This window comes from Cyanistes caeruleus, chromosome 5 (assembly GCF_971803275.1).
Source record: "Cyanistes caeruleus chromosome 5, bCyaCae1.hap1.1, whole genome shotgun sequence".
Lineage (NCBI taxonomy): Eukaryota > Metazoa > Chordata > Aves > Passeriformes > Paridae > Cyanistes > Cyanistes caeruleus.
In genome coordinates this window covers 204,494-216,664 of record NC_141705.1, presented here as the reverse complement: position 1 = coordinate 216,664, position 12,171 = coordinate 204,494, and the positions used below count along the sequence as shown (strand labels likewise).

General features: G+C 51.9%; 1 protein-coding gene across 1 annotated transcript; it reads left to right on the top strand.

Annotated features, from left to right (window-relative positions):
• The first annotated feature begins 5,625 nt into the window (after window positions 1-5,625).
• On the top strand, window positions 5,626-11,211 carry LOC147652823 (uncharacterized). The gene is made up of 8 exons (XM_086888886.1): window positions 5,626-5,637; window positions 7,731-7,846; window positions 7,978-8,056; window positions 8,134-9,229; window positions 9,311-9,352; window positions 9,447-9,610; window positions 9,694-9,772; window positions 9,850-11,211. Exons 1-4 carry the CDS (start codon window positions 5,626-5,628, stop codon window positions 8,392-8,394), a joined length of 468 nt encoding a protein of 155 aa, XP_086745012.1. The 3' UTR covers window positions 8,395-9,229; window positions 9,311-9,352; window positions 9,447-9,610; window positions 9,694-9,772; window positions 9,850-11,211.
• The last annotated feature ends 960 nt before the right edge of the window (window positions 11,212-12,171 follow it).

Genomic DNA, 12,171 nt, shown 5'->3' with positions numbered 1-12,171 from the left:
TTTGGATTCCTTTCTGTTGTGGTGTTTCTTATTAGCTTCATTTCTGGGGACACAGGCATTTATATGGTGGCTTTTTATAGGTATATTTTTGGGGGTGGTGTTTTTTAACTTTTTGTAGTTTAGGTTGGTTTTTTGTTTTTAATTAGTTATTAATCTTTTATAGAGTCTTGGTAATTATTTAAGTATTACTATAAATGTAGAGCTTTGGGGTTTTTTTACTAATGTTTAGGGTTAGTTGAATGGCTTTGAGTTCAGTGACTTGGTTTGATTTTTTTTTTTAATAGTTGGTGTGATGTGTGGAGTTCAATAGCGTTGCTTTTTATTTATGTTTAACTTTGCTGATGTGATAAGAACTGTTAGTGAAAGAGCATAGCATCTGTTTTTGCTGGTGGTTGTACGGTGTGGGTTTTGTTTGTGTTACCTGTTTTGGGTTTTTTTTGTTAGTGAGACTAAACTTTATTTTGGGGTTAATTTGTGATTATTTTAAAGATTTTAGTGCAATTTAGGTTTTTGATTTGGGGGTGCTGTGATGAGAGTACTTTATTTGTTTTATGTGGTATTGGGTTGGTGTGGATAGAGGGAATACTTGTTTTTAAAATTTATTTTAGTATTGTTAGTTGAAGTGTTAGGATGCATTGTGTTTCAGTGTTGAATCTTTTTGAGGTGGTTTGGATTTTTTCTAGGTTAAGATTTTTTTCCCTTGGCTGGTGGAGGTATTGTGACTTTATTGATCATATGGGTGAGAATTTGATGCTGTTTGTTTTTTGGTTATTTTTTTTTTTAGGAATTGGATTTTTGCAGTAGACCTGGAAGAATTCACTTTATTTCAAAACATACTAGTTTAATCACATAAAGGTTCCCATATTAACTCGTCAGTCTTTTAGATTCTTTTTCTCATTTAGGTTTTCCAGAATTTACTGTTAATTTAGCAATCAAGCAGGGATGGCACTTCGTTCTTGAAAAGATGGCTATGGAAAAACCTGTGTCTAACAACACATACCTGACAGAGGGCAACGATTTTGCTGTTATTACAGGGCCAAATACGAGTGGCAAAACAACTTTGGCATGGAACTGCTGAAGGAGAGGAGTTTCTGGTGGGCTCCCAGTGGCATCTGATGGAGTGACGGTGAGAGCATCTCATAGGGTCTGGGGGAGCACGTGGATGCACCTGGACGTGGAGCACTGCTTAAAGGAGGTGGTGAGGGACAAAGCTTTCTGCCAGGAAGCAGCACCTGAACAGCTGAGCCAGTGTGGATTTGCAGGGGTGATCTTTCTCCTTTTCCCTTTTGATTTCATTTTGGCAGTCCTTCCTCAGTGCCCTCAATCTGTCACAAGAATACCAAAAATAAAAAGGCTGAGTGAACAGTGAAAAGAAGGGGTATAGGTAAGGTGGAGTTCAGGTGTACCCCACCCCAAACCCTAAACAGCAGCCCTAACAGCGCTCCCGTTTCCTTGAGACAGCTGCAGGCAGGAACCCTAAAGCAGCAGAGTGCCAGAACCCCCGAGAGGTACAGGCAGTTCCCTGGTGCTAGGGCCAGCCAGGAAGAGATAGTGGGGGGACGATCCGCAGGGTTGGGGAAACAGGGGGTTTCCCGCCCCGCCCCACCCTGGGCTCTCTGTCCCTCCGCAGCCGGGGATTGCTCCCACCCCTCCTCGAGGCGGCGGTTGGTAAGGCTTCGTGCCTGGCCTCCGCAAAGAGTTCGGCTCTGTCAGCCTCTGCCCTGTCTCAGGGCCAAACTTAGGTAGGGTAGGGAGCAACTGTGGATTGCCTGGTCCGGGCTAAGGGACATCTCTTGGGGCCTATGGATAAGGAGCATCCCCGGTTGCAAGCGTAGGGTTGTAAGTTTGTAGGGTTCAGCGGGGCAGCTTGGCAGTGACACGGAGAGGCTGAGGGAGGGCTTCAGAGGTCAAGGTCTCGAGGGCTGGAGACAAACAGTGAAAAGAAAAGGGGTATAGGTTGGGATATAAGGTAGAGTACAGGACTATTCAAACCCCAAACAGTAGCCCTCACAGCGCTCCCGTTTCCTTGAGACAGCTGCAGGCAGGAACCCTAAAGCAGCAGAGTGCCAGAACCCCGGAGAGGTGCAGGCAGTTCCCTGGTGCTAGGGCCAGCCAGGAAGAGATAGTGGGGGGACGATCCGCAGGGTTGGGGAAACAGGGGGTTTCCCGCCCCGCCCCACCCTGGGCTCTCTGTCCCTCCGCAGCCGGGGATTGCTCCCACCCCTCCTCGAGGCGGCGGTTGGTAAGGCTTCGTGCCTGGCCTCCGCAAAGAGTTCGGCTCTGTCAGCCTCTGCCCTGTCTCAGGGCCAAACTTAGGTAGGGTAGGGAGCAACTGTGGATTGCCTGGTCCGGGCTAAGGGACATCTCTTGGGGCCTATGGATAAGGAGCATCCCCGGTTGCAAGCATAGGGTTGTAAGTTTGTAGGGTTCAGCGGGGCAGCTTGGCAGTGACACGGAGAGGCTGAGGGAGGGCTTCAGAGGTCAAGGTCTCGAGGGCTGGAGACAAACAGTGAAAAGAAAAGGGGTATAGGTTGGGATATAAGGTAGAGTACAGGACTATTCAAACCCCAAACAGTAGCCCTCACAGCACTCCCGTTTCCTTGAGACAGCTGCAGGCAGGAACCCGAAAGCAGCAGAGTGCCAGAACCCCCGAGAGGTGCAGGCAGTTCCCTGGTGCTAGGGCCAGCCAGGAAGCGATAGTGAGTGCTCGGGCCTACTGCTGTCGTATAAGCTGGGGTTTCTATCCTTGGGGTACCCTGGGCTCCCTGGCCCTCACTGACTGGAGAGTCTTCCTCCCCTCCTTGAGGTGGTGGTCGTTTGGCTGTCAGCCAATACTGCTGTGAAGCAAGCCTCTGCCTCCCTGTGGGGTGAAGTGTGCAGCCCATGAACCTGGGCATTCTCTAGAGAAGGTAAGTGCTGGGTTTTCACAGATGTAGGACTAAGCTCCTGCATTGATATTCTGTCTTCTTGGTTGTAGCTGACAAGGAGTCGACATCCTGGCAATGGCAGGAACTTCCCAGATGGCGAGGAGGCCTTCCTTCGCACCCCATGTGGATCCACCCACCAAGCATCTGAGAGCTGAGTCGAAGGCCACGACCCGCAGAGGGGGGATGAAAGCGGGGTGCCGCGTCGGGGCTCATGACCTGGGATTTTTGAGTCAGCTTTGGGGACGGGGAGGTCCAGGCTGTGGCCCCTTAGTCTGCACGGTGGGAGAGCCTCACTTTTGTTCACAGTGCTGAGGTGTGCAGGACAGAGCAGCCTCTGGGCGCGTCGTGTCACTCGTCCATCGTGCCTTCTGTGTCTTTTGTGCCTCTTGTGTTGTATGTGCTTTCCCTTATCCCTTCTGGGGGCTTACCAGAAACCCCAGCATCACTTATAGCATCTCCAATCTCTGGGCTCCTCGGCTCGGCTGCTCTCAGAGGCCTTGGAATCGCGTCTGTTTCGAAAAGCATCCGATTGGATGTCTTTTAGACCTCTTGTTCCGAGCTGTGTCAACAGCCGTGCGCCGCGAGGATCCATTGTTGCGGCTTAGGACTTGAAGAAACGCAAAGATAGGTAGAGGATTGCGGCCTTAAGATTCTTGGGCCTCCGTCTTGGCGGTTCCTGGAGTTTGTCATTCTGTCAGCATCTTCTTCCTCCCGGGTTCTGCGAGCTTCATCAGCTCGCCTTCATTCTCACCCGGCTCATCTTGTTCCGCATTCTCTCAGTCCTTGCGGCCGTTCTTGTGGCCCAGAATTTTGTCTCCCCATTGTGTCCCCTCGTCCGTTGTGTGGTGTGTCACGGGTGTCTGGGTGTAGTTGTCCCGGAGCTGCTCTGCCCTGCTGCCCAGCCTGGCTGTAGGTGTAAAAGGCCAAGTCCAAGGCAATTTGTGACTGAAATTTGTGATGTAATTTGAAATTTGTAATGTCAGTTGTAGTTAGAGTCTAGAACATATCCCTAGAGCAACGCAAGATGTCTGGAGCTGTGAAGTTACCCTGCAGCACTTTGCCTTTTGTCTCAGCTCTCTTTCAGATGCGGACGGATGAAATCGGTGGCAGAGCGCCCCATCCAGGGTAAGGGGGTTCCCCTGAGAAGGTAAGTCAATGTTTGTCTTTGCAGGGCAACTGGAACCGGTCCCTGTGTTGTTACAGGTCTCCTCTTTGTCTTTATTTTTAGGAAATAGAGCCGGCTAGCAGCAGTCAAGGTGAAGCGGGCAAGGTGAGCGTTGACCGGTGGAGGGAGGCTGTTGTTATCGCTGGGCTCTCAGTTTCTGGTGCAACGCCAAGCGTCCCTTCTTGTTTGCGTGCTTTAGGCGGTCCAGTCGCGTTTCGTCGAGACCCCGTCGCCAGCCGGCCGGCACGGCACGCCTGCTTCGCCGCTCCCGTGAGCCCTGCGGAAGCGTCACAGGGGACCGCGTGACGGAGCCTTTTCCACGTAAAGGGGCCGTGTGGGTGGCCTTCAGGAAGGGGCCGAGGGCTTCCCGTGAGTTGGGGATGTCAGGAGGAGGAGCGAGGGCCTGTTCAAGTCTCAGCAACGCCACATCACTTTTTCTTCTCTTAACTCAGGCGCGCCCTGCGACGGCGCTGCCTGGTCCCGGCGTGGCCGTATCGTGCGGCCTCAGGACACGGCCGTTCGCAGGAGACCGTGAGTAGCGGAATTGTCGGGTTTTGGCCGACGCCCTGCACAGATCAGCTGCTGATTTTCTGTTTTATTTTTGGTAGCTGACGGAGAGACGACAGCCTGGCGATGGCAGGAACTTCCCTGATAGCCAGGCGGCCTTCCTTGGCGCTCCGTGTGGATCCTCCCCAGCGGGCATCCGAGAGCTGAGTCAAAGGCTACGACCCGCAGAGGGGATGAAAGCGGGGTGCCGGGTCGGGACTTGTGACCTGGGATATCTGAGTCAGCTTTGGGGACGGGGAGGTCCAGGCTGTGGCCCCTTAGGCCGCACGGTGGGAGAGCCTCACTTTTGTTCACCGTGCTGAGGTGTGCAGGACAGAGCAGCCTCTCGGCGCGTCGTGTCACTCGTCCATCGTGCCTTCTGTGTCTTTTGTGCCTCCTGTGTTGTATGTGCCTTCCCTTATCCCTTCTGGGGGCTTACCAGAAACCCCAGCAACACTTATAACATCTCCAATCTCTGGGCTCCTCGGCTCGGCAGCTCTCAGAGGCCTTGGAATCGCGTCTCTCTTGACAAGCATCCGATTGGATGTCTTTTAGACCTCTTGTTCCGAGCTGTGTCAACAGCCGTGCGCCGCGAGGATCCATTGTTGCGGCTTAGGACTTGAAGAAACGCAAAGATAGGTAGAGGATTGCGGCCATAAGATTCTTGGGCCTCCGTCTTGGCGGTTCCTGGAGTTTGTCATTCTGTCAGCATCTTCTTCCTCCCGGGTTCTGCGAGCTTCATCAGCTCGCCTTCATTCTCACCCGGCTCATCTCATTCTGCATTCTCTCAGTCCTTGTGGCCGTCCTTGTGGCCCAGAGTTTTGTCTCCCCATTGTGTCCCCTCGTCCGTTGTGTGGTGTGTCACGGGTGTCTGGGTGTAGTTGTCCCGGAGCTGCTCTGCCCTGCTGCCCAGCCTGGCTGTAGGTGTAAAAGGCCAAGTCCAAGGCAATTTGTGACTGAAATTTGTGATGTAATTTGAAATTTGTAATGTCAGTTGTAGTTAGAGTCTAGAACATATCCCTAGAGCAACGCAAGATGTCTGGAGCTGTGAAGTTACCCTGCAGCACTTTGCCTTTTGTCTCAGCTCTCTTTCAGATGCGGACGGATGAAATCGGTGGCAGAGCGCCCCATCCAGGGTAAGGGGGTTCCCCTGAGAAGGTAAGTCAATGTTTGTCTTTGCAGGGCAACTGGAACCGGTCCCTGTGTTGTTACAGGTCTCCTCTTTGTCTTTATTTTTAGGAAATAGAGCCAGCTAGCAGCAGTCAAGGTGAAGCGGGCAAGGTGAGCGTTGACCGGTGGAGGGAGGCTGTTGTTATCGCTGGGCTCTCAGTTTCTGGTGCAACGCCAAGCGTCCCTTCTTGTTTGCATGCTTTAGGCGGTCCAGTCACGTTTCGTCGAGACCCCGTCGCCGGCCGGCACGGCACGCCTGCTTCGCCGCTCCCGTGAGCCCTGCGGAAGCGTCACAGGGACCGCGTGACGGAGCCTTTTCCACGTAAAGGGGCCGTGTGGGTGGCCTTCAGGAAGGGGCCGAGGGCTTCCCGTGAGTTGGGGATGTCGGGAGGAGGAGCGAGGGCCTGTTCAAGTCTCAGCAACGCCACATTACTTTTTCTTCTCTTAACTCAGGCGCGCCCTGCGACGGCGCTGCCTGGTCCCGGCGTGGCCGTATCGTGCGGCCTCAGGACACGGCCGTTCGCAGGAGACCGTGAGTAGCGGAATTGTCGGGTTTTGGCCGACGCCCTGCACAGATCAGCTGCTGATTTTCTGTTTTATTTTTGGTAGCTGACGGAGAGACGACAGCCTGGCGATGGCAGGAACTTCCTGGATAGCCAGGCGGCCTTCCTTGGCGCTCCGTGTGGATCCTCCCCAGCGGGCATCCGAGAGCTGAGTCAAAGGCTACGACCCGCAGAGGGGATGAAAGCGGGGTGCCGGGTCGGGACTTGTGACCTGGGATATCTGAGTCAGCTTTGGGGACAGGGAGGTCCAGGCTGTGGCCCCTTAGGCCGCACGGTGGGAGAGCCTCACTTTTGTTCACCGTGCTGAGGTGTGCAGGACAGAGCAGCCTCTCGGCGTGTCGTGTCACTCGTCCATCGTGCCTTCTGTGTCTTTTGTGCCTCCTGTGTTGTATGTGCCTTCCCTTATCCCTTCTGGGGGCTTACCAGAAACCCCAGCAACACTTATAACATCTCCAATCTCTGGGCTCCTCGGCTCGGCAGCTCTCAGAGGCCTTGGAATCGCGTCTCTCTTGACAAGCATCCGATTGGATGTCTTTTAGACCTCTTGTTCCGAGCTGTGTCAACAGCCGTGCGCCGCGAGGATCCATTGTTGCGGCTTAGGACTTGAAGAAACGCAAAGATAGGTAGAGGATTGCGGCCATAAGATTCTTGGGCCTCCGTCTTGGCAGTTCCTGGAGTTTGTCATTCTGTCAGCATCTTCTTCCTCCCGGGTTCTGCGAGCTTCATCAGCTCGCCTTCATTCTCACCCGGCTCATCTCATTCCGCATTCTCTCAGTCCTTGCGGCCGTCCTTGTGGCCCAGAGTTTTGTCTCCCCATTGTGTCCCCTCGTCCGTTGTGTGGTGTGTCACGGGTGTCTGGGTGTAGTTGTCCCGGAGCTGCTCTGCCCTGCTGCCCAGCCTGGCTGTAGGTGTAAAAGGCCAAGTCCAAGGCAATTTGTGACTGAAATTTGTGATGTAATTTGAAATTTGTAATGTCAGTTGTAGTTGGGGTCTAGAACATATCCCTAGAGCAACGCAAGATGTCTGGAGCTGTGAAGTTACCCTGCAGCACTTTGCCTTTTGTCTCAGCTCTCTTTCAGATGCGGACGGATGAAATCGGTGGCAGAGCGCCCCATCCAGGGTAAGGGGGTTCCCCTGAGAAGGTAAGTCAATGTTTGTCTTTGCAGGGCAACTGGAACCGGTCCCTGTGTTGTTACAGGTCTCCTCTTTGTCTTTATTTTTAGGAAATAGAGCCAGCTAGCAGCAGTCAAGGTGAAGCGGGCAAGGTGAGCGTTGACCGGTGGAGGGAGGCTGTTGTTATCGCTGGGCTCTCAGTTTCTGGTGCAACGCCAAGCGTCCCTTCTTGTTTGCATGCTTTAGGCGGTCCAGTCGCGTTTCGTCGAGACCCCGTCGCCAGCCGTCCGGCACGCCTGCTTCGCCGCTCCCGTGAGCCCTGCGGAAGCGTCACAGGGACCGCGTGACGGAGCCTTTTCCACGTAAAGGGGCCGTGTGGGTGGCCTTCAGGAAGGGGCCGAGGGCTTCCCGTGAGTTGGGGATGTCAGGAGAAGGAGCGAGGGCCTGTTCAAGTCTCAGCAACGCCACATCACTTTTTCTTCTCTTAACTCAGGCGCGCCCTGCGACGGCGCTGCCTGGTCCCGGCGTGGCCGTATCGTGCGGCCTCAGGACACGGCCGTTCGCAGGAGACCGTGAGTAGCGGAATTGTCGGGTTTTGGCCGACGCCCTGCACAGATCAGCTGCTGATTTTCTGTTTTATTTTTGGTAGCTGACGGAGAGACGACAGCCTGGCGATGGCAGGAACTTCCCGGATAGCCAGGCGGCCTTCCTTGGCGCTCCGTGTGGATCCTCCCCAGCGGGCATCCGAGAGCTGAGTCAAAGGCTACGACCCGCAGAGGGGATGAAAGCGGGGTGCCGGGTCGGGACTTGTGACCTGGGATATCTGAGTCAGCTTTGGGGACGGGGAGGTCCAGGCTGTGGCCCCTTAGGCCGCACGGTGGGAGAGCCTCACTTTTGTTCACCGTGCTGAGGTGTGCAGGACAGAGCAGCCTCTCGGCGTGTCGTGTCACTCGTCCATCGTGCCTTCTGTGTCTTTTGTGCCTCCTGTGTTGTATGTGCCTTCCCTTATCCCTTCTGGGGGCTTACCAGAAACCCCAGCAACACTTATAACATCTCCAATCTCTGGGCTCCTCGGCTCGGCAGCTCTCAGAGGCCTTGGAATCGCGTCTCTCTTGACAAGCATCCGATTGGATGTCTTTTAGACCTCTTGTTCCGAGCTGTGTCAACAGCCGTGCGCCGCGAGGATCCATTGTTGCGGCTTAGGACTTGAAGAAACGCAAAGATAGGTAGAGGATTGCGGCCATAAGATTCTTGGGCCTCCGTCTTGGCAGTTCCTGGAGTTTGTCATTCTGTCAGCATCTTCTTCCTCCCGGGTTCTGCGAGCTTCATCAGCTCGCCTTCATTCTCACCCGGCTCATCTCATTCCGCATTCTCTCAGTCCTTGCGGCCGTCCTTGTGGCCCAGAGTTTTGTCTCCCCATTGTGTCCCCTCGTCCGTTGTGTGGTGTGTCACGGGTGTCTGGGTGTAGTTGTCCCGGAGCTGCTCTGCCCTGCTGCCCAGCCTGGCTGTAGGTGTAAAAGGCCAAGTCCAAGGCAATTTGTGACTGAAATTTGTGATGTAATTTGAAATTTGTAATGTCAGTTGTAGTTGGGGTCTAGAACATATCCCTAGAGCAACGCAAGATGTCTGGAGCTGTGAAGTTACCCTGCAGCACTTTGCCTTTTGTCTCAGCTCTCTTTCAGATGCGGACGGATGAAATCGGTGGCAGAGCGCCCCATCCAGGGTAAGGGGGTTCCCCTGAGAAGGTAAGTCAATGTTTGTCTTTGCAGGGCAACTGGAACCGGTCCCTGTGTTGTTACAGGTCTCCTCTTTGTCTTTATTTTTAGGAAATAGAGCCAGCTAGCAGCAGTCAAGGTGAAGCGGGCAAGGTGAGCGTTGACCGGTGGAGGGAGGCTGTTGTTATCGCTGGGCTCTCAGTTTCTGGTGCAACGCCAAGCGTCCCTTCTTGTTTGCATGCTTTAGGCGGTCCAGTCGCGTTTCGTCGAGACCCCGTCGCCAGCCGTCCGGCACGCCTGCTTCGCCGCTCCCGTGAGCCCTGCGGAAGCGTCACAGGGACCGCGTGACGGAGCCTTTTCCACGTAAAGGGGCCGTGTGGGTGGCCTTCAGGAAGGGGCCGAGGGCTTCCCGTGAGTTGGGGATGTCAGGAGAAGGAGCGAGGGCCTGTTCAAGTCTCAGCAACGCCACATTACTTTTTCTTCTCTTAACTCAGGTGCGCCCTGCGACGGCGCTGCCTGGTCCCGGCGTGGCCGTATCGTGCGGCCTCAGGACACGGCCGTTCGCAGGAGACCGTGAGTAGCGGAATTGTCGGGTTTTGGCCGACGCCCTGCACAGATCAGCTGCTGATTTTCTGTTTTATTTTTGGTAGCTGACGGAGAGACGACAGCCTGGCGATGGCAGGAACTTCCCGGATAGCCAGGCGGCCTTCCTTGGCGCTCCGTGTGGATCCTCCCCAGCGGGCATCCGAGAGCTGAGTCAAAGGCTACGACCCGCAGAGGGGATGAAAGCGGGGTGCCGGGTCGGGACTTGTGACCTGGGATATCTGAGTCAGCTTTGGGGACGGGGAGGTCCAGGCTGTGGCCCCTTAGGCCGCGCGGTGGGAGAGCCTCACTTTTGTTCACCGTGCTGAGGTGTGCAGGACAGAGCAGCCTCTGGGCGCGTCGTGTCACTCGTCCATCGTGCCTTCTGTGTCTTTTGTGCCTCCTGTGTTGTATGTGCCTTCCCTTATCCCTTCTGGGGGCTTACCAGAAACCCCAGCAACACTTATAACATCTCCAATCTCTGGGCTCCTCGGCTCGGCAGCTCTCAGAGGCCTTGGAATCGCGTCTCTCTTGACAAGCATCCGATTGGATGTCTTTTAGACCTCTTGTTCCGAGCTGTGTCAACAGCCGTGCGCCGCGAGGATCCATTGTTGCGGCTTAGGACTTGAAGAAACGCAAAGATAGGTAGAGGATTGCGGCCATAAGATTCTTGGGCCTCCGTCTTGGCGGTTCCTGGAGTTTGTCATTCTGTCAGCATCTTCTTCCTCCCGGGTTCTGCGAGCTTCATCAGCTCGCCTTCATTCTCACCCGGCTCATCTCATTCCGCATTCTCTCAGTCCTTGTGGCCGTCCTTGTGGCCCAGACTTTTGTCTCCCCATTGTGTCCCCTCGTCCGTTGTGTGGTGTGTCACGGGTGTCTGGGTGTAGTTGTCCCGGAGCTGCTCTGCCCTGCTGCCCAGCCTGGCTGTAGGTGTAAAAGGCCAAGTCCCAGGCCCCTGTAATTTGAAATTTGTGACGTAGGTTTTACTTTGGTGTCTAGAGGCTTTTCCTAGGTCAACACAAGATGTCTGCATCTGTGAAGTTATCCTGCAGTGCTTTGAGTTGTGTCTTAGCTTCCTAAGCATTTTATTATTTGCTGCCGAATGTGGGGTTCAGAAGAATAAGAAAACCTATGCTGATTATGTTGCATTGGTCCTTACTGTGTGCTGGGATAAAGGACTTTGTAATGGTGTTACTTAAGTTCATGTCTCTCAGGGTGGAGGCCTTTATGTTGTTCTAGTCTCTGAGCTTTTTTGAGGTTTTGATGCCTTTCTTGTCCCTAAGTTTGTTTTCTTATCCAAAAATAACTCCAATACTGTCCCTACTACATAACTTTCACAGTAAAAGAGCACAGATTAAAATAGCTCTTATGCTAAGGTCAGTAATAATGATGGGTAAAAACGTTATAAAAGTACTGAAGTTTGTACCAAATAGCTTTAGTTTATTGTTTCTTTGGTCTACCCTTCATCCCAATCCCAGTAACATGTTTTAAAAGTGTATTAGTAATTATACCCAGTTTATTAGAAGAGGAGCAAAAAAAACCCCACTACGCTCTTTTTACTAATAATTCATACCACATCCTAAAAGTAAAACAAAACACAAAAAGCTATATAAAACCTAACACAACCGAATCTGCTTAAAAAAACCTCAACAACTTACTAAACAGCAAACCGTTCAATGAGCTCTATGCATTACTAAAAGCAACCTAACCAAATTGCGGCCTTCTAATTCATAAGTAATAATCAATGCTCTATAAAAATAGACCTCATTAACAAAAAAATTAAACTCCTAAAAAATAAGAAATCACTACAAAAAACAAACTACCTTTAAAAATCCATCATATAAATATACACATCCCCAAAAATACAACTAATAAAAACCACCAAAGAAAAAAACAGGTACATGCAACTACAAAAAAAAAAAAAGATCCAAAATAAACTGCAATTAACCATACAGGAACAATTTGGTTTTAACTCAATAATCTCATAATACCTTGAATCATCAAAATAAAAATACTATCTCCAAATAAACACAAAACCAAAAAATAAATTTAACCATAAATCTTTTTCACATTATCCATAAGTTTAAAACATACTACAATCAAACAAATGAACCCCCCCTCTAAGAAACAATAATCCAAATAGAAATATAAGAAACCTAACAAATTAGCTACATTACTGTACCCGAAGCACACCAAAATAAACACAACATACTCACAATAATAAAAATCACTAAATAAATAAAAACATACCCTATACCTCACACTGCTACTCAAACCATCATCCTTAACCTTAAAGAACCAGCCCTTTAAAAACATAATACCCCTAAAAAATGAAATCAAACCATAAAACTCATTTCAAAAACAACCTTATCAACACCTAAACTAAAAAA